Consider the following 24,017-nt stretch of genomic DNA (forward strand, 5'->3'; position numbering starts at 1 on the left):
GGTAACTAAGGGTTACGTGGAGGGTATGTTAATTGGGAATTAATTTACTTACTGTGGTGGTCAGATCAGGGGTACATTTGCTTTTTCCCTTCCAGTGATCAGGTTTCCTTTTAAATAGAGTTGGGAATGAACTCTCATAGATGAGGAGCTTATTTCATAGATCGGGGAATCCTTTGAGATGCACATTGGTCCCTCCAGCAGGTTCTGTTTATGCCGCAGACAAAATTCAGGTCCTTGGATGTAGTGTTTCGGGTACTATTTGCCTTGCGGATGTTCAACAGATCCATCAGAATTAGACATGAGGATGCCTTGCATGCTAAGCATAGATCTGTGGGAGACTAAGTACAGAGAGAGAACCTTAAGGTGATGTGTGTAGGGCACGGTAGTTGTACCCTGAATTCTTATGGTGAGGAACCTTTGAGAGTATTCCAGTTGTTGCAAGTGCTTGGTTAGGTACATGCCAAAGGGGCATTGTATTCAGTGATGAGTCTGATAAGGGCCAAGTACAGTGCTACTATTAATTACTTGAAACTGGGTGTCATACCCTTGCTTATGAATTGGGTGACATAGAATAAGTTTTTTACTATCTTGGCTACATGTTGGTTGAATGCCAGATTACTTTCCACATATGTTCCCAGATCCCTAACTATTGGGTCAGCTCTTAGGTGTATTTTATTGATGAAGTATTTAGCTTAGGTGAACAGTTTCACAAACTGCACTATAATGCATTTCTTTGCACTGACTTTTAATCAGTGTTTTTTTGCACAAATCATTTGTTTGCTTTGGATCCTGTTGTAGAATGTTGGTGTCATGGGGGGAAATCTGTGATAGCTCTCAATTTGCAGTCACCTGCGAACTTGGTGAGCCAAAGGCCTTTGACATTTGCCTTGACTTCTGAGAGGTAGATGCCAAACAGGACCTGACCCAACATGGTGTCTTGGGGTACTCTTCTGGTGACCAGTCTCTTGGTGGAAGTGGTCTCACTGATCTTGACTTTTGTGTCCTATTAATGAGCCAGGTGGCAATGCAGTGAGTTACGTATGGATTTTTGCCTAGTTCTGAGAGTTTGTCAACAATACCTGAGTGAGATATTGTGTCGAACACCTTGGCTAGGTCAAGGTAGACTGTATGCACCATTTTCCCCTAATCCATAGCCATGGTGACCCTCTTCCTTCTTGAAGAACTCTTCGAGGTTGAGTAGGCAAAACTGTCTCTTAACAAAGTTAAACTGGGATAGCACCAGTGTCTGTAGGTTGTCAGTGTCTTTGTTGAGCGTTCCAGGGCTTTGCATATTAGACTTCTTAGACTAATGAGTCTGTAGTTCCTAGGGTCAGTTGATGGTCTACCCTTTTGAAGAAGGATGACCGTCGCAGACCTCCATTCTCCTAGCACATAACCTATTCACCTAGTAAGTCACCTGTTTTGATAATATAGTTGAAGAGTGTAGCAAGTGATCCTGCTACATCACATTTTAGGCTTTTTAGGAGGCCACAAGGGGATATTGTCGGGGTCCATTGAAGCAGTGTTTTGTCCTCCAGGACCTACTTCCTGCTGATAGTTAGGGGGGCATGATAGAAGGGAATTCACATGGGTTAGTGGGGGGAGTGGGGATGAAGTTGTTTATCAGCCAGTAGATTTGCTAACTTACCACAGTCAGTGAAGGCTGTGCCATTTACCAACAGTTCTGCACACTGTTGAGTATTACTTCCTGACATAACTGAAGAAGGCCTTGTGATTGTCCTTAGCTTGGGAGGCTATCCTGACCTCATAACTGACCGTTTTGGACTTTATTATACCTCTTAGTTTCTTGTTTAGTTGAGTAAGAGAGGTCTTGTCTCTATGAGAGTTGGTGCTTCTGATTCAGATTCCACCTGTATGGTTTGTTTTTCGTGTTAGATCTTGGCATTTTTCTGATAGGTACGGCAGCCTCAGTGCAACTGCTTATATGCTTTTAGAGGGTTTCTATAAGTAATTATGCTTAAGTAAGTGTTCTCAGGGTTTGGGAGCCATGCATTTTGACAAAGTATTGTTAATAGGATGTAGTTTGCTTTAGTATAGTCCCTAACTGTTACTGGCTTAGTCTGGTTTTCTGGGTTGATTTTTATTTTGAGGGATACAGCTATGTGGTCCAACTTCACCAATGAGGATGTGACATTGGTGGTGCAGTGCTGTCTCATGTTGGTGAGTACTAGGTCCAATATGTTTATTCCTTTGTTTGGAGAGTGTACTGTCTGGTCCAAGGTGTTTGTATTGATAAGTCCATGAAACATTGTGCCTGTGAGTTAAAGGCAGTGTACATTTCCCAATCTGTAGTGGGGTAGTTAAAGACTCCCATGAGTAGGGTATTTGGTTGGATGTTGAGCACCTCTGGTAGGTCTAGGTAAGAGTTGAGAGCTTCATGGGTCATATAGGGTGACTGGTAGCTGGATAGGACTTGTCTATGGAGACTTAGATTTGGATGAACTCCAGAGCATCAGCCTGTTTAACCAACCTAGATTTGTATTTACTGCTAATGTAGATTGAGAAACGTACACCTGTAGCACCTGTCTGTGCTGCTGTTGGTGTAAATGTGTGGAAGCACTGTAGCCTTCCACTGCCGGAGTACTTTTTGTGGCTTTAAACTAAGTCTTGGTAACAGCACAGATGTCTAAATTCTCCAGAGTGAGTGGAGCTTGTAGAGTGTGGAATTTCTTGTTTATCTTTCTAGCATTGAGCAGTAACATTTTGACATTGCCTAAACAGGGTTCCAAGGAGATGGGTAAAGTATTTCCAATATTCAAAAGCCCAGGGTGGACAGGTGCAGACCATCCTTGGCAAAGCAAAGTGGTCTGTTCACCATGTCCTCCCATGCTGACAGATATTGAATTCCCCTGGAGTGACACAAGAAGCTAATCCACTTATTAAAAACATTCATTTTCTGTTCATACTGTGACATCATCCTTGGTGAAGGTAGAATGCTGCTCAATGCAAGGCACATAGCCATCTGTGACACATATTCAGAGAGATCCATAATTTCAGTTTCTATATAGTTCAATGAGGTATGCCTTAGGTCAATTACACCTACATAAACTGTGATAGGATCATATCAGTAGCTGTGGTGCAGTGATTTGAGCATGTGCATGATATTGCAGATCCCAGCTCCAGGTAGGCAACTAACCAATATCCTCTCTTTGTCGAGCCTGGTGAGGGGAGTATGTGTGTGTCATACAATAGACGCACCAATGTTAAGAGTAATAGATAAAGTGTTTGCTTGCCTTATGGGCTTGTTCTTGGGGGATCATTGGGTGTAAGCTTATGTGTGATGTTAAATATTTTATTACTGAACAAGTGCAAATATCTGCAGAGTGGTAGTTCATAGACAGTTTGTATCAGTGATGGCTTTTGCAGCATTATGTAAACTTTCATTTGATACCATGAAGTACCAAGCTATTAATTTAATTGACATATGCAATGCATTTATAATATTTCCAGCCCCAAAACTCAAAAATGTTGTGTTACCAAAGACCCCATTCATCTGAAAAGCCATTCAGAACTGGGTGACTGCATGTGTGAAATGCTTAATCACAATCCGTTTAAGTGCACAATGCTAGAGATATGCACAGAAATATGAGTTATGCTAACGTGCATATTTCATTACTGGTCAAGCTTGAATATCTGCTGATATGCCTAAAAATCATTTGCATAAAAATCATAGTTACTGCTAAACAGGTACAAACATCTGCAAAGGCAGCAGTGAGATGTTTTTCATCATTGTGTAATCTTTCATTTGATAAAGTAAATTACCACAAAGTCTCCTTGTAGGGCAAATTAATAGTGTAAATATTAAGATTGCACACATTCATAATTTTCAGGTCATTGTACTTCACGTACTTACCATCTAATTTCTGTCTCGAGTCAGTGCTTAACCTTTTTATGGACTGGGGCTATGAAATGTTGCTGCACAATGCTTGCAAGTGTGCACTGCCTAAAGTATTACATAAGTGTGACATAGATATTTAATTGTTAAGTAAAGCAAAGATATGAACAAAGTGGTATTAGTTTAATACCGCTTATCAGGGCAAAGTGTCTCAGTTAGTAAACCACCTTAGTTGTGAATCCACTAAATGCATAAAAAGCAGAAACATGATTACCCCTGTAGTCCAGTTTCTTACTGTTAGTTGCACACCCTGCAACCCATCAAACACATAGAATGAATGGCTCTCACACTTAACTTGTTTCTGACTCCCTCAAATACTGATTTCTTGGTGTCCCAAATTTGACCATCCCCCCCCCCCCCCCCCCACACACACACACACCAACTCCTTGGGATGGTGACTTCAGTGGTCCTCTTTGTTAGTTCTAGGAAGTGAGGAATCTGATAAGGAGTAGTGAGCATGGAGTCATTGGAGACGTCATACTTGGGCAGCCAGTCATTTACTCTAGCTACAGAGATGGCTAGTGCAACGATGTCATGACATCATTGTCAGACACTGTATGAAACCTGAGCTGCCCTGTGAAGCCCCTGGTCTCCAGCAGAGGTTGCCCCAGCAAAAGTTCTTTCCTCTCCCTCACATTGGTATAGGAGTGCTTCCTGCTGTCAGCTTCATTCTGTCCCCTTGTCAAGCCCTACTGGCAGCCCAAGTTAGTTCCCAAACTTAGGCTGCCAACACTACAGACAGATGCTCTTTCTCTGTTGTAGTGGACTTGCAGAAGGAACCATCTCTGCAGAGACAGAGAACCTCTGGTAAACTGTCCATCAAAGTGACACATTCTTCCAAATGAAAAATGTTATGTAGCTGTTATTGCTAACTAGATATTGTACTGGCAGCTGTTTCTAAGTTCTGATTTACCTTAACTCATTCACTGCAGTGGAGCTCAGGAAGTTTGCACTGTAAATTCCAATTGGTGGAGCCTAAGCCTTTTGACAGAATCAAATTGTCTTCACATTTCAAACAAATGTTCATATCTCTGGAACCATAGGGGTATGAAAGAAGTATAAATGGCAAACTCTTCAGTGCAAATCATTTTTATAGTGGTAGTTTTGTTTAGGTTCTAGGTCTTAAACCAAACTTTATAAGTCACAGTAAACCCAGTAACTATTATGTTTGTAATATTTTGTAAACAGCTTGCAATATCTCAGCAATCACTCAAGTTACACACATACTGTGACCAACATTTTATTCATCTAGCTATGAGCTTTCATATGAGGCTAAGGATTTCTGTCTGTGTTACTTGGTTGTTGAGATATTTTAAAAATTTGGGAATTATATCTATATAAATTAATATCATAAAAAAACAACTAATGTCATTACCTGCACTAGACAGAGGTGAAATATTAATGCAGTTATGTTTGCCATTTTGTAAGCTTTACAATGAAATCTTTTAATACCTTGTACAGAGCAATGGTTTTAGAATTATTGATGCAGCTATGCACAAGCAATATTTGATGCCAAGAGGCGTCAGTAGGAGTTAACTGCAGAAGCACGTGAAGGCATCACTTGGATGTAATGAATTGACATGTATGAAGTGCTCGGGTCTAAAAATCTGCTCCTCGAAGGCCTGCCTTCTGTTGTTAGTACTACCTGTTTTGCCTGAAGCTTTACCAGCCTGTCTTTTGTTTGAGTTTTGAAGAAACTACTCACCTGAATTCAGTAAAGAATCATTTTTATGACATGCTTTATTATTGTCAGTCAAACTGTTCTTATGCTAAGGCCTTTCAAGTTTGTAGTTGCAGTTGTTGATAAGGCTGTTACTTGGAATTTCTTTCATCATCATCATTTACAACCGTAGTAAAAAGTGAGTGGCAGAGTGAGTGTGAGATTGAAGTACTACCATTCTTATTGGAAGCACCTTGTTTGAACTGTTTCAGAAATAAGTTTGTCCTTTGATCATCAAGGAGCCCTTCCGTAGAGGGGACAGTACTGATTTGTTGTGGTCGATTGATTTCAGTGCCGGTCTTCTTTGCTGTACCTTCAACGGCACTAGAAGATTGTTCTACATGGTGAATCTTGAGAAGGTATCGGCGACCTGCTGTTTGAAAAGGTCAAAGATGTAAACGGTTTTATGTCTTTCCTTACCAGTTTTGATGGTTTTCAACCCCTTCATCCAGCAGCCAATGGACCTTTGATGAGTGGTTAATATTTTGCATTTCTTTATTTCTTTTGCTTATAATGAAGTTGGTAAACATTGTACAGATGTTGTAATGCACAGCCTTTAAGAGGAACAGGTACCGCTATTGTGGTCAAAGGTGTTCTCATGAAAAGATCTGTCAGACGTTTACCTTACCAGGGCTGTCATTTGAAGTCCATGCTTGGACTAGCAGGACAAGCTGATGAAGATGATTGTTTGCCGTTCTTTAAACCCCATTTTCCTTCGTAAAAGATGCTGTTCCCCTTCTAATACTGCATACATGCAAGCTTACCTCAGCCTTTGAAGAGGATGAGGTACATTTGGAAAACAAAATGACTTAAAGTAAGTTATTTCTATGGATCCACATATTTTTGTACGGATATTTGCAAACTTTTTCTTCATAAACTCTACCCATGAAGCCAAGTTCTGGACTTTGCTTACTTGCATGCTTTTATCATAGTAGTTGGTAGCAGGACGCAAAGAGAAAAATATGGGTTAGCAAAGATTTATTATACTACGTTTGTTGAGGGAAGAAGAGCACTTATCATAGCAAGTCATTTTTTCCTTTTAACAAGTCAAAGCACACACTTTGAATTATTGAATACTGATGACCACAGCTACATGTCTGTAAGTTAATTCTTTAAAAATAATAATTTAAGTAATCAGTGCAAGTATTTGTTTCAGTATTTGTAAAGCATGCAGAATACAATTCATCACATATTTTTCTTTGTTTTATAGATGGAGGTTTCAGTCAAGTGACTGCATCTGGCAAAGCTGTGGAAGTTGCTGAACCTGGTACAAATGTGTCTTCCAGAACAAGAAGGATTCTCCCTCAGATTCCACCAACTGACAAATCAGAAACCACAGCCGCTGTTATAGCTGTTACCCAAGAAACATTTTCAAGCTATAGTATTTCCAGTCTTTCTCAGACAAATGATATCAAACATGGAAGGACAGAAAGGCAGGATACAGCAAATCGGTTGATCATTCAAGAGGATTTAGATCCTGATAGCCTTAGTGATGATAGCAAATCAGATGATGGTTTAGCTGTGGAAAGGTCCAAGAAACATAAACATTTATCAAGTACAGAAAGACCTAAACAAGATAAAACCAGGAAGGATCTTAAAACAGATGAACAATTAAAGGTAAGCCGGGCAACTAATGGAAGAGTTGCAGATGAAGCTGGACTTACTTGCTACACGGACATTGAAAAGATGGAAATGGGAAGCCCATCAAAACGACTGCTTAATGTAAATCATGAAAACAAAGACTTCACAAGAGTAATGACTAATGCACACTCCACAAAACAGGTTGATGTACAGAATGTCAACAGAACATTTAGCAAAAGCACTGGAAAACCAGTGGGAGAGTTGAGTAAAAATTTTTCTCAAGATCCAGATAACATACCAACAAAGGATCCTAGTACATATTTAATCCGGCAAGAAAGCTTCACCAAAGAAAGACCCAGCCGTGATGTTCCAGTCAGTATGCTTCCACACATTTCAAGTTGCACTGTAGATTATAGTCACGATACCCAACATATTCTTAAAGAAACTGAAACTGCTTTAGCAGCACTTGAAGCCAAATTCCGCTCCCAGACACAGTCTGTGGAAAATAATCGTACAGAGGACTCTCTGTCTGGGGAATCTGACGTTGACACTGCCAGCACAGTCAGTTTATTAAGTGGTAAAAATGCCGCTTTAAATGAAAAGCGGGTCCTTAACAGTAACTTACAAAAGGAGAAGTCATCTTCAACTCCCTCTATACAGGATCAGTGTAACCAGTCAGGTGCCCTTGGACGACTTTCAGAAAAACGCAGAACTCAGACATCTGATACAAGTACTAAAGGAGAACAAACAAAACGTTTCCACTTGAAACGGAGTGCTGGGACCCATGGATCTACTGATCTTACAGATGATGAAAAGTGTTCTAGTCTTCCCCATATACCAGTAACTGAAACTGCCACTTCTGATTATGAGCAGCCAATGTCAAGACCTCTGTCTAGGAAAAAGCCTTTCTCTCAGTCTACAAAAGAGAGCTCAAAGTCTGTAGTTCAACAGGGCCTCACAAGATCCAATAGCTTGTCAGCACCTAGGCCTACCCGAACTTCACGGTTACGTCGCTCTCGATTAGAAGCATCAGATAATGAATGTGCTGATTCAGATAAAGTCTCAATACATGCAGAACAATCTTCTGCAAGTTCAGCACCTTCCAAACAACCTGCAGAAGTGAAGAAGCTTTCAAGGATTGATATCCTTGCTATGCCCCGAAAAAGAGCAGGGTCTTTTAATGTGCCTAGTGACTCAGAAACGACAGCTTTAAAATCAGGATTCTCAGGGCGCAGTATAGAATTAAGCACTACAATTCGAAAACCAGTTATAGCAGTACCTAGAAGAAGTCCTGGACAAGTTGTAAAGCAGACTGTCTCACACACTCGTTCCACTAGTACAAAGTTTTCTACTTCATCCAGTAAGTCATTGTTTAAATATTTTGTTCAACTTTCTCAGTAGTGTACATACATACATTTGTGAAGCAAGCATTTTCTTAAGTATTTGGGCTATTACACAAGACAGGAGCACCCATTGCCTGAGTTAGCTGAAGTAGGTATTGTCTTGGTTTCTCTGCTATTTCATTTTTAACAAAACTCATAAAGAACTGTAAGCATTGAAAAGAGCACTACCAAGTAATAATAAGTGCAGTTGAAGATTATATGTTGGTGATCATTTTCAAGTAACTAATAATATTCCCTTCATTTATCATGAGGGTTACATCAAGATTAAGGCAGCTGCTAAGGAACATCCACAGAGGTTCCTCACTAAAAGAATACAGGGCATAAGTAATATGTCCTATGCAGACCGGCCCTATCTCTGTATTCTGTCTCTTACAGGCTTTTGAGGGGATATCTATGCCTGGCATACAGGGCATTGTCAGACCCCACTCTGATGGACCTCCTTCATATCCACAAAACAAACAGTACCAGAATTACCCATTCTAAAGACTTAAACCTTGTCTGTGATATAAATAGGACCTGCTGGAGAGATAGGTGTGTATCGCAGAGACTACCCTGTCTATGGAACAGCCTCCCCATCCATGTGAAGCGGAGTTCCTCCCTAATCCAATTCAAGTGCAACTTGGACAACTGGATGGGAAACCAGAAATTCATCCCTGGTTTGGCACCTATGTCTCTGATGCAAACAGGTAACCTGTAAATGCTTCATCTCCCAGGCCCATGCTTACACTTATCAAGAATAATGGAACTTGTTAGAGATGTGGGATGCATGGCTAGGCTTAAAAAGGCCAATGTGGTCGTTAGCCTAGTAAATACTTATGAACCTAAACAATTAAACCATGAGGAGTAGCTTAAGAGAAGAGCAGTCAGATCCCTGTGGTAATACAGCAAACAGTAACCAAAATGTTGGAAAGAATATCAAAGTTAGCCTTTTAACATTTGATGTAAGAGCTTCTATGTTGTCTTCCACTCAATACATTGCTTGATAAAGTTAGCAGACAACTGGTAAGCATTTAATTATTTGATCAGAGCATCCTGTTTGGCACAGTAAATAAGCACCGTATTCACCTTGGAGTTTCTGTTTTCTGCCTTATCCCTTAAAGTCATCAACTGCCTTTTCTCTATTTTTACATGGGGTCAGTGTGCCGTGTCAACTGTCGCTACCTATCGTGATTCAGAACCACTTTTCTGCCTTCTTCGACAGTCTTGTCAGACTGTCGCTAGTCTTCTCTCATGCAGTCTTTCCATCTCTTGATGGACATCTTCATCTCCTCTTGCCTTCTTCCTATCACTCCCAAATCGTTTTTGCTTTCTTGCACAAGTAACTGAGCCACCATGACCTTCTCTGCAATTGATGCTACTTTGGCTTCAGCTCTGATGTCCTCATTTCATTATGTGTCCCACAGTGTGTATCCTATTACCCATCTCTGGCACCTCATTATCTCAAGCTTCTTTATTGCTTTACCTTCACTGCCCAGGTTTCTGTGCCATACTCTGGTCGCACCACTGTTTACACACCTTTACTTTTCAGCTTCTTTGGCATTTTGTCAGTCACTACCCCTAAAAATGTGGCAGTTAGATGTAGCACCTCTGATTCTAGCTTTAACTTCTTCATTCAGACTTCTGTTCTCCTAAAGTATACCTCCTAGGTACTTGAAGCTATTAAGCTGTTCCACCATTTTTCTTCTGTCTCAGTTTTCAGTTTCTTCTGATTTCCCCAGTTTGCTGCCATTACCACAGTCATTTATCTACTTAGTGTCAGCCCATGTACCTTTTAGTTTTGGTCCCATGTTATTTCCTGAAGTTGTTGTTCAGAGTCTGTTTGTAGTGCCGCATCGTCTGCTTACAGCAGCTTTGATGATCTGTCCTCAGCTCATGTGAATTGTGTAGCCAGGATCCTTTTTGTTGTCTTCTGTTTTAACAGCAGTATCATTGTTGTTTGCTAAAATGGGTAATATGGTTAACTCTGCATTGCAAATACATGATGTGGCAAGTTGTATGTGGAATGTTAACAGCTAATCGCATAGTGTCAAGGTGATAAGTGCAGATCTGACAAAAAAATAATAATACAATGTTCATCATTTGATCACTGCTGCATTAGCCTTAGCTGTACAAGCTATATCCAGCATAGGATGTAACAGCCAGCCAGCTTCCAAAGCTTAAGGACACCTTCCTCATGCCCACAGTATTATCAGCTCAGAGCAGAGCTGAAGTAAATGACAGCTTTACTGCTATTGCCACTCTCCTGGGGCTTCTGGACCCTCGTCCTTCCTCCTCCCAGTCAGTATAAGGTGTAGTAGTCTACCTACATATCTAGGGCTGCTGTAGCAGTGATCAAATGATGAACATGGTACAGTTGTGTAAGTAAAGCTTATCACAACAGTAGACTTTCGCATGATCGCTGCTGCAGAAGTCGCTTCTTCCCTCCATCCCTATTATTTTTGTTTGTTTTTGTTGATAGATTGAGGGCTTTCATTTGTATTTTTTTATCATTGATATTTTCAGTGCTGCACCCTCCAGTTTACAGTTGGCCTCAAAGCTCTAAAGGGCCTGGCACCCAAATTGCTTGCTTTCTTCAGCTCTTCCTGACCTGATGATGGTTTGAGCACGTGGAAGCTGCCCTTAAGCTTTGGAAGCTAACCTTTTCTTGTACCGTCTGTAGGATATAACCTTTATAACTAAGGCTACTGCGGCAGTGATGTTATGGTAAGTTTAGTTACACAACTGTACTACATCTGTGTAGGCATCAACCTATATGGTTAAAGGCCAGTTACTTCATTCATGAAAGTAAAATGAGGCTGTTAAACAAAAGAATAAGTAATCCAGCAAAATAAAGATGAATGTGGATTTTTTTGAGATCACTCCTTAACAATGAGGTTAGTTAAACAAGAAGCTGGAATCACTGTATAAAAGAAGGTGATGATTGCAGAAAGTTATTTGGAAGGAGTGAAAATTGAGTGCCAGTAGGTAATAATGTTGCTGGATGGTTTGTATTAGTACCATAAACTAGAAAAAGTCAAGCGTCAGTCCTGTTGACTTCAGCTAGGTCATATGAAAGGGCTAAAAAAGAAACCAGTAGCATTCAGCACTGACAAAGATTTTGTGGGCCCTTCATTGCCATTGGTTTCAGGAAAGACAGAAGAGGTATGCTAATGCTATTCACTAAGAAAGACAAAGAGAACTAGAGAGGAATGACTGTCAGCATCTGTGGATTTTTGTAATAGTGGTGAAGGAGAGAGCATCCCTGTGCCCTAGCTTTCTCTAGACTGATCAGAATAGATAGTTGCTTGGCATAGGCCTAGAAGTGTGGTATGAAACAATTTCAGATCACATACTGAGTGCATTTCTTGAACCCTGAATCATGTGGAAAATGTTCAGAATCTTGGGACTTGGACAGTGGAACTCAGAAAGGTACTGTGATGTGTGCACCTTCGTGTGCACATCACAGTAACCTTTTGGGATTTAGGAACAGCCCTAACAAGGTGCTGCATAGTGCTGTAGCAAGAAGACAGACAGCATCAGGTAGGGCTGTCTCTACAGCTGTGTGGAATGCGAATGAGGAAGTCCAGAAGAGAGGCATACATTACTTAGCCATGTGCTCTCTCTTCCCCAGAACTACCTCCATGGAGGCATCTACACTCTGAGCAATTAAAGAAATCGCTCAGATTTGTAGATCGGCATGGCCGTACCCACAACATTTAGGTAGTTGGCTATGTTCAACTACGTTACATGGAAGCAGTACTGGAATTGGGGTTGAGGGAGCCACTAGACACCAGGGATTGTCAACTTAAGTCCCATTGTGGCACAGACAGCAATAATGTGATCAGGGGTGGGGGTGAGAGGAAACACTAGCCATCAGGGAAACAACAATGGTGCCATACTGGCACTTATGGTACTATAGGGATTGGGGGGGTGGGGGAGCACTATCCACTAAGGAAACTTCAATAGTACTATAACAGCACTTAAACTGTTACAGGGGGTTGAGGACTGGGGAAACACTAGCCACCAGGGAATACCCTAAACCCTTGTGCCTTTCATCTAGTATGGGGACCGACGGGGGGGTGGAAGGAGAACTAGATAAGAAGTTGGCAGACAAGTCAAGGACATTTACAGAGACTGTGGTGCGCACATATGTGTGTGTGTCTGTGTTTGTGCGTTTATGTTTGAATGTGTGCTTATATGTGTTGGAGAGTGAATGGGGGAATGCAGATGTGTACATGAGCAGCAGATACGTCATGGTAGTAACTGCGATTCAGATACATGCAGATTAGTTGATGGTGAGGTCTTTCCTCATCGAGACTAGCATGACTCTGTGTCACAAAAACAACATTGTAGGACCAGGGCTTTTTTAGCGTAAGCTGTATGACTCATGCTAGGCTGTTTCATGAATTCTGGGGATATGTAGTCTCCTGACTTGTGGTTTCATCTTTTCAGATTTTAGCAGTGCAGGCTTTCAGAAAGTGGGCCAAGTTTTGCAGGGTTTGTGGAGCTTATTTTAGAAGAATACAGAGCAAATGTGGTATTGTTACTTAAGTTCATTCTCCACTAGCACTTTGGCCTCCAGCCTTCCATACTCTTAAGCTTGTCCATTCATATCCCTGTATATGCTGTAGTGGCACCAAGAAATAAACTGTCACATGGGTCACCATTTCTACAGGGGAGAAGACCTTCTGGTTAATGGGTCTGGGGTTGTAGGTAGGCAATGGCCTGTGAGTGATTGCTGTGGTGTGAGGATGTCCTAATTTTTCACTGTTTGATTGTGCATTGTCACCAGTAGTTTCTGTTGCACTCACATATGTGCAGCATGGTGCAATCTCAGTTACACCTGTATTACACTGATGTGCAGGTGTTAACTACCTGATTTCCACCAGGAGGTTAACTTGTCAGCCTTCTAATTCTGCGCATTCGCAAAGTAAAAAGTATGGGTGTACTCTTTAAATTAAATATCATACAAGATGTGTATTTAATAGAGGATTATGATCGGATCTCTAGTCCCTGCTGTTTGATTAAGTTTGAGACATGGATGTCAAGACGTTCAGCTCAAGAATACAAGAAAGCGAAGCCCAAGAGGTGGATTTTGAAGTGCAAGAGCACTTAACAACTACTTATGGTCAAAAAAGCCTAATCATGGTTTTGTATAGTACATACAGTTTTAGCTGCTCTGATGTACTACTGCTTCGATTCAGATATGCAAATTAGTCGATAATGAGTCTTTCGTCATTGAGATTAGCATGTCTGAGAGTCACAAAAAAGATTAACCAGAAGGTCTTCTCCCCATGAAAAAAATGTAGAAGAGCTATGTGTCCTATAGCTTAGCACTGCAGTAAAGACAGTGTGCAGAAGGGAAGTGTGCCTCTGATGGATAAACAACTTTAAAAGCTGTTAAGACACTTGACTGGGCCACACTTTTTGAGACCTTTTTATGTCAGACTGGTGCTTAACAAAGTTGTCTTTTCCTGTTTTTGGGGAGTAGTCATGACACTCCATGCACTGCAAAGTCTTTGGGGTTCATACATTTTTATTTCTAGCCAGATGTGTTACTCCTGTATGTACTAAACAGAACAAAACAGGTTTATGAATGCAAGGTAAAAATTGAAAAATAAAAATTAATGTTGACATTCTGACCTAACATCTTCAGAAATCTCCTGAAATGAATTACTGTTATTGGAAAACAAAAGGAAAGTAAGTGATACACATAAATTGGTGGGAGAGAGAGAATTGTGGAAGAAGGGGTGAAGAAGGTCACGTCAAGATGGAATAATGAAAAGCAAGTGAGAGACAGAGAATAGAATCTTAAGAGAGATCTGCAGTAAAACTAATTAATACAAGATAGGAGGCAGGCAGTAATGTGAGGAGAAAGAGAAATATTTCTATAATTCCTGCGAGTACCTGAAAAAAAAACAGTGGGAGACATACCAGGTTCTTGTTTGTCTCTCATTTTTATGGGCATTTAGGAACTTAGTTGATTTTGTTTACCTCCTTGTCTAGCTCTCACGTGACAGTTTTTTCATGGTCTTGTTTATGCATCATTTCTACAGCAGGCATTTGCTTTTTTAGGTGCTATTATTAGGTGTGTCAGGGGACATACATTTAATTTGTTTATAGTGAGGCTTTTCTGCACAACTGTATTTCCTTGTAGTGAATTTCTGTTTTGTGATTTGCTGTTTATAGTACACTTCAAGTGGAAATTATTTATTGTTAATTATACTGATCATTGCTACAGTAGCTTTAGCTATATTGCTTATATCCTGGCAAGGATATAACAGACGGTTAGCTTCTAAAGATTCAGGGGACCTTCCCTGCTCCGAAACTGTTAGCTATCTCAAGCTGAGCTGAATAAAAAGACAGGTTTGGGCACTAAGCCCTTCAGAACTTTCCTGCTTTTGAAGAATATGCTCTTCTGTGGGCTTTTGAGGATCAACAGTTGGCTAATAGTAGATATTCAAATGATCACTGCTGCAGTAGCTGCTCCCTCCATCTATCCCCTTGATGTTCATCGTGCATACAGCTGCAGTCATTACAGATGGGTTATCCTGCTGTCAGGCGGGTCCTCGGGTCGGCCGAATTCCAAAGTCTAGGTCCGGCGTCAGTTGTCGTCATTTCTTCAGTGACGTCAGTGCGGCAGGGGTATAAAAGAGGCAGCCAACGCCATTTTCTTCAGTCTTTCTTGCCGCGCGGTGCTCGAAGCAGAAGCAGTTCGCAAGTGCCGGTCGGCCAGCTCCTGAGATTTACGAAAGTATTTCAGCCGAAGTCTTCTTGAAAGCTCAGTACCCCATTGGGGAAACTTTTCTTGCCTCAGACTGATGTCAGACAAAGTTAATAATTGCATTTCATGTGGGAAGCAAATACCGCATAAGGATTTCCACTCTTTCTGTATACCTTGCTTAGGCCCAGACCACGACGTCTCGGCCTGCCGTTTTTGTGCTAGATTCAACAAGCGCACTATTAAGCGCTGGGTGGAGTTCGCCCTTCACTATTTTGGCAAAAAATTTAATTATATTATGTCGTCGGATACTCCGACTCCAGTTTTGAGCAAAAGACGCAAAGATAAGGACCGACATACGAGGTCCGTTCCGTCTACTGAGACCACGCTAAGGCCGACTACTGGTTCTCCGGTACTCAGCGAGGCGCCTACGCAGCCCCTGAGTACCGATGACACTACATTACCGGTGTCTTCAGTACCCGTGGTTGCAGGCTCCTCGGTCCCCATTCCTACTGCAGATACCGACGCCACTCTTGGTGGGGAAACTCAGAATTTAGACAGGCCTGCCATTTCTCAAGGTGTCCTCAGGCCTTCCTCCTTCTCTATTAAAGCCTTCACTAAATCTAAAGCAGCCATGAAAACCAAAAAACAGGGTCCTCAGACCCCCTCTCAAGGCCCCATGCCTAAAAAGCAGATGCTTAAAATGGCTGAGGATTTGATTACTCTTATCAGGGGTTCTCAACCCCCCTCTGACAAAAGGCCCAGATAAGAGGAAGACTACCCTTCCTCAGATCAAGCTTCTATTACCTCAGAACTATCTGAGGACCAGGATTATGCCTATTCTCCATTCGAAGACTCTGATGCAGAGGAGTCTATTCCCTCAGTCTCCCCCCCTGAGGACTACTCTTTTGGGGAAACCCTGCATACATTGAGGGAACACTTTCACTGGGAAGGCCAAGATTACTCAGATTCCAAGAAAAGGCTCAGGGAATTTCTTCTGCTCCCCCAGCATAGGCCCCTGGCTATCCCTCCTGTTTTAGATATATTGGATGATGTGTACACAGAAGCCAGCCTTAATCCAGATTCTTTGCCTCCAGCTCCTGTTAAACCAGACAGGTATTACCAGGTTCCTGATTCTCACCAGTTCCTATATAAAAGCCATACTGCTGACCCAGAAACTATTTCACAGGGTCCCAAGGGAATTAAGGCCTCTACTGCTAAAAACCCATTACCTTCAGAGAGAGATTCCAGAGCTTTAGAAAGGTGGGGGAAAAAGATGTACACCTCGGCCACTTTAACCATGAGGGCATTAAACTGTCAGTTCCATATGTTAAAGTATCAACAGTTTTTGATATCTCAGCTGAAAAGCAAAATGACAATACCAGAACAACCAGATTTAAAAGAGTTGCAGGATTTGTTGCATGGTGCAGAGCAAGTGGGTAAACATACCTTGCAGTGTGGTTTTGATGCTTTAGAGGCCTCATGTAGAGCTGCTGTTACGGGGTCTGTTATACGTAGGCAAGCTTGGCTCAAAGAGCAAACCTTACCAGATCATGTCAAAGCTAAATTATTAGATGCACCTCTTCAAAAAGATGTATTGTTTGGTGTTAAAGCTGAGGAGGTACTAAAGAAAATGGAGGAAAATCGAAATCAATGCAAACAGTGAAAGATTTCCTGCAGGTACAACCTCCACGTTTCAGCAGAAACTGGCCTTCAAAAAATTGGTCCTTTCCAGCCATGGACAGACCTCAAAGGGGCAGATACAGACGCCCAAGGGGTAGAGGGCAACCTCAAGGATCTTTCAGAGCCAGACAGTGGCAAGCACCAACCCCAAGAGGTGGAGAAGATAGATCACAGTCTTTTAGAAAACAGACACAATGACTTCCTCCTACACCTGCCAAGCAAAACTTTAATGGCAGCACCTTTGGGCGGAAAACTGGCATTATTCTCAAAAAATTGGCATATTGTTACAAAAGACAAATGGATTCTGGACATTATAGACAGAGGCTACAGGTTCCACTTTCACACCCTTCCAAAAATGAGAGGCATGCCAAACCTGCCACAAAATCAAAGGGCAGAGGCACAAAAACAAATTTCAGCTCTCATGGACATGAAAGCGATTCAAGAGGTACCTGCAAAAGAACAAGGTCAAGGGTTTTATTCCAGACTATTCCTGGTACCAAGGAAAGACAAAGATTGGAGACTTATCTTAGACCTATCCATCCTAAACACATATCTACAGGTGCCAAAATTCAAGATGCTCACATTACAGCAGCTTCTTCCCATGCTGGGCAAGGAGTCTTGGCTGGTAACATTGGACCTCAAGGAGGCATACCTGCATGTCCCTATCAGACAAGATTGCAGAAGATACCTCAGATTTCTTGCAGGTTCAACCCATTACCAATTCTCTGCATTGCCCTTTGGCTTATCTACTGCGCCCAGAGTGTTTACGAAATGCCTGGCATCAGTAATCGCCTTCTGCAGACTACAAGGGATACAAATCTACCCATATCTGGACGACTGCCTGATCCAAGCGAACAGCAAGGACATACTGCTGCAGCACCTGGCGTTTGTAATAAAACTGTTGAACGTCCAGGGATACACAGTCAACAAAAAGAAATCAAAACTAATACCCTCTCAACAAATAATTTTCCTGGGTGACAGCTTGAATACAACCACCCAGATGGCCTACCTCACGCCAGACAAACAAGGGCAACTGTCTCAATACTTCAGCAAAATGGCAACTTTCACCAGGCTAACTGCAAGGAAAGTACTGCAGGCTCTGGGATTCATGGCATCTTGCATCCTACTAATCCCATGTGCAAAGCTGCATATGAGGAAACTTCAATGGTATCTAAAAAACTTATGGTCTCAACACAGCCACAGCTTGGAAGCAATTATACCACTCATTCCATGCCTTCAAAAGGAATTTTTGTGGTGGGCTCAAGCTTGCCAAAGAAACACAGGTCTCCCTTTCTGTGTACCTCAAGCAACTCAAATCATCACAACAGACGCCTCAGACTACGCCTGGGGAGCACACATGACAGATCAGTGCATTCAGGGAAAATGGTCCCGAAAATAGAAGCACCTACACATCAACCAAAAGGAAATGCTAGCCGTGCAAAAGGCTATTATGACCTTCAAAGACCTACTGCATCCAGGCCAGCTATTGATAAGGACAGACAACACCACAGTGATGTGGTACGTAAACAAACAGGGGGGAACTCATTCATACCCCCTGTGCAGGCAAGCCATGACCCTATGGAACACAGCACTGGAATTGCAAATTCAACTACAGGCACAATTCCTGCCAGGGAAGGAAAACACACTGGCAGACAACCTAAGCAGAAATATGACAGATCCACACGAATGGAAGTTACATCCTCAAGTTTTCACAAAGATAACTCAGGCATGGGGACAGCCAGACATAGATCTCTTTGCTACCCACAGAAATTGCCAGTTGAAAAAATTTTGTTCAAGGACCTATCATCCACAGGCCTGGAAAGTGGACTCACTTTCTTTCAATTGGACAACATTGACAGTCTATGCCTTCCCACCTCTTCCTCTGCTGCCCAAAGTTCTATTAAAAGCCAGAGCAGAGAGGCCGAAAATGATTCTCATTGCTCCAGACCGGCCAAGACAACACTGGTATCCGCTCCTGAAGAGCCTGACACATTCCCCACCATGGATCCTACCTCTAGTCCCTCTTCTGTTGTCCCAGCACAACTACAAAACCCTTCATAGCCAGCTCAAAACCCTAAATCTAGCTGCATGGAGAATTCCTTGATTTCCCAACAGATTCTCCTCTCCAAGGAGGTGCAGGATGTCATCTTGGAGGCCAGAACCTACTCCGCCAAATGGAAACGATTTTGTGCCTGGAATCAAGAAAAAGGCCAGAATCCTTGGGTAATAAATATACCTCAAATTTTACAGTACCTAGATGAGATGTTAAACAGTGGACTTTCCTTCTCCTCCATCAAGATCCACGATTCAGCCATTTCTGCACAATACAACACAGATCCTCCTTTATTCTCTCATCCTCTCTTAAGGCAGTTCCTCAGAGGGGCAAAGAATATAAAACCCCCAAGGAAACCACCAGTCCCTGCTTGGGACCTCAACTTCGTATTGGAAAAGCTGACCCTTCCTCCCTTCGAGCCAGCTTCTTCAACAGAACTACAATACTTGTCATGGAAAACAGCCTTTCTTCTGGCTATCACCTCAGCACGCAGGGTTTCGGAGCTACAGGCCCTCATGGCTGTGCAACCATTCATCATTTTCCATCAGGACAGCGTTTCCTTACGAACCAACCCTACCTTTATGCCAAAGGTAGTATCCAGTGTAGCTTTGAATCAGACTATCCACTTACCTACCTTTTATCCTAATCCACAAAACAAAGGGGAAAGACTACTACATTCTTTGGACATTCACAGACAACTTCGTTACTATTTGGACAGGACAAAGCCATTCAGGAAATCCGAGCAACTCTTTGTGTCCTATGCTACAGGTGCTCAAGGAAAGGCTATTTCCAAGCAGACAATTTCAAAATGGATAGCCCACTGCATATGCTTTTGTTACTCATTTCATGGAAAAACTGTGCCTGCATGCATCGGATCCCACTCCACCAGAGCCACAGCTACCTCTGCAGCCTTCCTCAGGGGGGTCGCTACCAAGGACATTTTGGAAGCAGCCACCTGGAGTTCAGTGCACACTTTCTCCAAGCACTATCACCTTCCACTATTCTCTAAATCTAGAGCGGGTTTTGCCACAGCAGTCTTGCAGGGCATCCTCGCTCCTCCTAGTTCCACTTAGTGCCTACCACCCCTACTTAGCTTTGGGATTCTTCCCATCTGTAATGACTGCAGCTGTATGCACGATGAACATAGTACAGTTTTGTACCTACCATAAATGTAGATGTTCGAGTGCTCATACAGCTGCAGTCCAGGTTACCCCCCCTCCATCCCCTCTTAGGACAATCCTTATGACAAACACCTTATCATACAACCTATTTGGGGTATTCTCTTATGATGTATTTGCTTGCAACTACTGTTTTTTGATTATTCTATATTGCATGTTTGCATAACTTTATGTTTTGCTTTCCTTCTGGGGGCACCTGACATCTGGGGCAAGAAAAACTGAAGAAAATGGCGTCGGCTGCCTCTTTTATACCCCTGCCGCACTGACGTCAGGGAAGAAGCGACGACAACCGACGCCGGACCTAGACTTTGGAATTCGGCCGACCGAGGACCCGCCTGACGGCAGAATAACCCATCTGTAATGACTGCAGCTGTATGAGCACTCGAACATCTACATTTATGGTAGGTACAAAACTACTTTTCTGTGGTGTGTTGTTTATGCCAGGATATGAATACTTACTTTTTGTTGTTCTTAGTTAGTGTCCTTTTAGGACTCAACATCACTCTCTCTGTTGGCCTGAAAGTTGTGAAGGGCTTTGCCCCAAACCTATCTTTTTATTCATCTCAGCTCGAGCGGCCTAATGGTTTGGGTGCATGTAAGGTGCCCTGAAGCTTGCACCTTGCATTGCAACAGTGATTATTTGAACATCGAGTGTTATGGTAAGTTTACTTACAGAACTGTACCTTCCTAAAGTCTAAAGATTTATCTGCAAGTAAGAATGGCTTTAGTTAGTCATTCTTATTTTGTTAACCTATTTTTGCCGTGTAGTATTCCATAAGAACTGAAAATAATTTGGGCATTTTTCTTTTTTTTTATTAAGCGTGTGTGTGTGTGTGTGTGTGTGTGTGTGTGTGTGTGTGTGTGTGTGTGTGTGTGTGTGTGTGTGTCTGTGTGCATGTCTGTGGTCTACACACTAATTTTAGAATCACATGGAAACGGCAAAAGGCGGCTGTGTAAGAAAATTTTAAAATATACATGTAACAAAACTTGAATGCCACATTTCAAATTGGATTTAGTGCAAGTACAGCTACAACGGTGATTGTCTCTTTTTTGCTTAGAGTTTTGTTTGGGTACCATTACAACAAACAAACTATCAAGGAAGAATAGAGACTGCATTATGATTATTGGAAAGGCATCTTTAGAATAGAGGCATTTAAGGTACTGGAGATACAAAGTGGGCCTGAGATCCTTTGTTTTCTTTGGTACTAGAAAAAATCTGGAATATTATCCAAAGCCTGTCTGATCTTGTGACACCTCTTGGATGGCTATTTTTCTGAGGTAGTTCAAGTCATCTGTCTTGCTGCTTGTTTTTGACAGGGTGCATCATGGTTAAATCTGGAGAACTAAACATAATCCTCATTAAGTACACATCTTGAAGGATGTTTTTGTTCTTCCTTGAAGATGTCTGGTCAGAATGTCAATATGTCATTGTGATAGGATTTGGAGAGCAAGGTGAAATGGTGTGATGTAACATTTTGGTTTTATTTTTCATTATCAGCAGGGCTGAGCTTAGTGGCGCCTCTGCCTGCGGTCATTGAACTAGTATGTTCTGCAGTCAAGGGAGCTGGGGAATCCAGGGCAGGTGAGAACCCAGCAGCCCATTTGTTCCAGCCCAGGAGTCACATATGACCTCAGCTACTCACAGTAAGAGTCTGGTGATAGGGATTGGACCAGCCTTGCTGGTTCTGAAGGGAGGCTTAACAACCCCTTTGGTGTTTTCTTCCAAGTTCCACTATAGCTGTTCTCCTTGGGTTTTCTTTGACTCGCAGTGTGAATGCACTTGGAAGCACATGCTTGATAGACCCAAGCCTGTCTGGAAAGACACCTAGTGCTTCCGCTAAGTGTCACCCATGTGGCAGGTCAGAGCACTGTGCCTCCCCCAGGATTGGCAAGCAGGCAGCGGCCAGTCACTCCTATCCTTTCATGCCAAATCCTACAGAAGCCCAAGCCACTATTCTAACTCATGTCAGTTGCAACACTCAGACCAGCTTGGTTCTTCCATAAGATGTTTGGTATGACCAGCCAGGAGGATAGTTGGGTAAAACAGCAGACTGTTGGGAGATGGAAGAGGGTGAGAAAGCCAAATCTCCCTCTGTCTGTGTCATTTGTAACTATGTTCTAATTTGGGGTATTCTATGGAGGTGAAAAATTCATCTTCTTTCATAGTCATGGTCCTCTGTAGTAGCCACTAAGGTAACTGCATATGTTTGGTTTTACAAGAGCATTCCTGGGCATTTATTGTGGAAGTTTGGAATCAGAAGACTCCAAAATTCTTTTGACAGTGAGTGAAAGGGACCTTGGGTGACACTTTAGTATGGGGGCAGATAAGGGCTTGGCCTGCCATTGTATATAATTGGTTTAAACACTTCACAAAGAATAACAGATGTCAGCACAGAAGGAAGCTACAGAAGAGCAACTGACATTGGTGTTGTGGTGTAGCAAAGGGCAAAATGGTCTCATGCCAGAAATTCCATTATCTTTCCCAGTTATGGGGCAGACAACAAGGAGAAGTCATGTGTCAAAGTTTCAGTGCTACTACTAACGGTGCTAGTGTCAATAAAATTGAGTGCTGAAAATCAGGTATTGGAAGGGCCAGCTGCAAAGGGTATGTATGATACCAGCAGCAGTGCTGCAGGCAGTGACATTGGCAGTTGTTGAGCTGGACCTGGCATGACTGTGAGGCTGACAGCTGAGCTGTGGATAATGGAAAGATCAGCATCAGAGAGAAAGAAGCATCTGAATGCAAATTTAAACTTTCTCAGCTCTCTGAGAAAGATGTGGGAAGAACGTTTTTTGTTCTACTTCCATAAATTCTCTGTATAGTCTCAGATGGCATATCATACTCTACATCATACATAATTGAATAGCAAAGAGACATGTGTGTTTGTGTGCATGTACGTACATGTATATAATTTGTGTGTGGTTGTGGCTTGCAGTCAAGAAGAGGAGGAGATCATGCAGTAGAATCTTCTGGACTAAGTAGATTCAACCACTATTGTGCAGCAGTTTTAACAGCTTCCTTGTATCTTGAGGTCTGATGTTTTCCATTTTCATCAGGACTTTGATTTGACCTCGGCACCTTTAAACATTTGGATCCAGGGCTCTGACTCCTCCCTTACCCATAATTCTCCTTCCATCCCCAAAATACTCCAGATTTCATTTGCTGCCTGAACTAAATGGTTGCAGAGGCTCTAATCTTTTTTGACTCTGATTTCCACTTCCGCTTTTGTGGCCTTCCAGTGGGTTCTGTCCAGACCAAGAGGAGAGGTGCCTCTATCGTATTCAGATCTGACCAACTTCCTACTTATTCTTTTTTAGACTGCACTCCTTCTAATTGATACGGACAGTCAGCTTCCAAAAGCCTAAGGGAAGTTCTGTCATTGAGCTTGCAGTCTGATTCGGACCTGTGGCCAGAGGCTGCCCAACGGCAGGTCCATAGAAACCCAACTTGCAAATGGAAGCATTCAGATTCATCCCTGGAATCTGTCGCTGAAGACACGGATTTGGATGAAGGGGTAGGGATTCCCCTATATCCTCCTTCGGAGATGTCTCTTTTGGCGAAATTCTAGAATTGAAGAAAAAGAAAGGGGATGGTCCACAGATAAACCTTCCCCCAGAAGAATCAATATTTCAGGAGTCTTTTGGAGCTAGCTCTTCTACTGCTTGGGTGGTCCCTCCCAATGCCCTCATTGTTTTGGTGGTGGAACAGACCTGGAAGGAGCCTGATACAACAGAGCCAGTCCCCAAAAAAACAGATAATTTTGGCTGCACCAAAGGTAGAGC

General features: G+C 42.3%; 1 protein-coding gene across 1 annotated transcript in view; it reads left to right on the forward strand.

Annotated features, from left to right (window-relative positions):
- CEP170B (centrosomal protein 170B) overlaps positions 1-24,017 on the forward strand; it is a 1,277,870-nt gene that overhangs the window by 969,765 nt on the left and 284,088 nt on the right. Inside the window, exon 12 of the mRNA XM_044074358.1 lies at positions 6,847-8,577. Coding sequence (XP_043930293.1) covers positions 6,847-8,577 — 1,731 coding nt within the window. The remainder of the gene's footprint in view (positions 1-6,846; positions 8,578-24,017) is intronic.

Source organism: Protopterus annectens, chromosome 6.part0 (genome assembly GCF_019279795.1).
Source record: "Protopterus annectens isolate FY-2018-M chromosome 6.part0, PAN1.0, whole genome shotgun sequence".
NCBI lineage: Eukaryota > Metazoa > Chordata > Ceratodontiformes > Protopteridae > Protopterus > Protopterus annectens.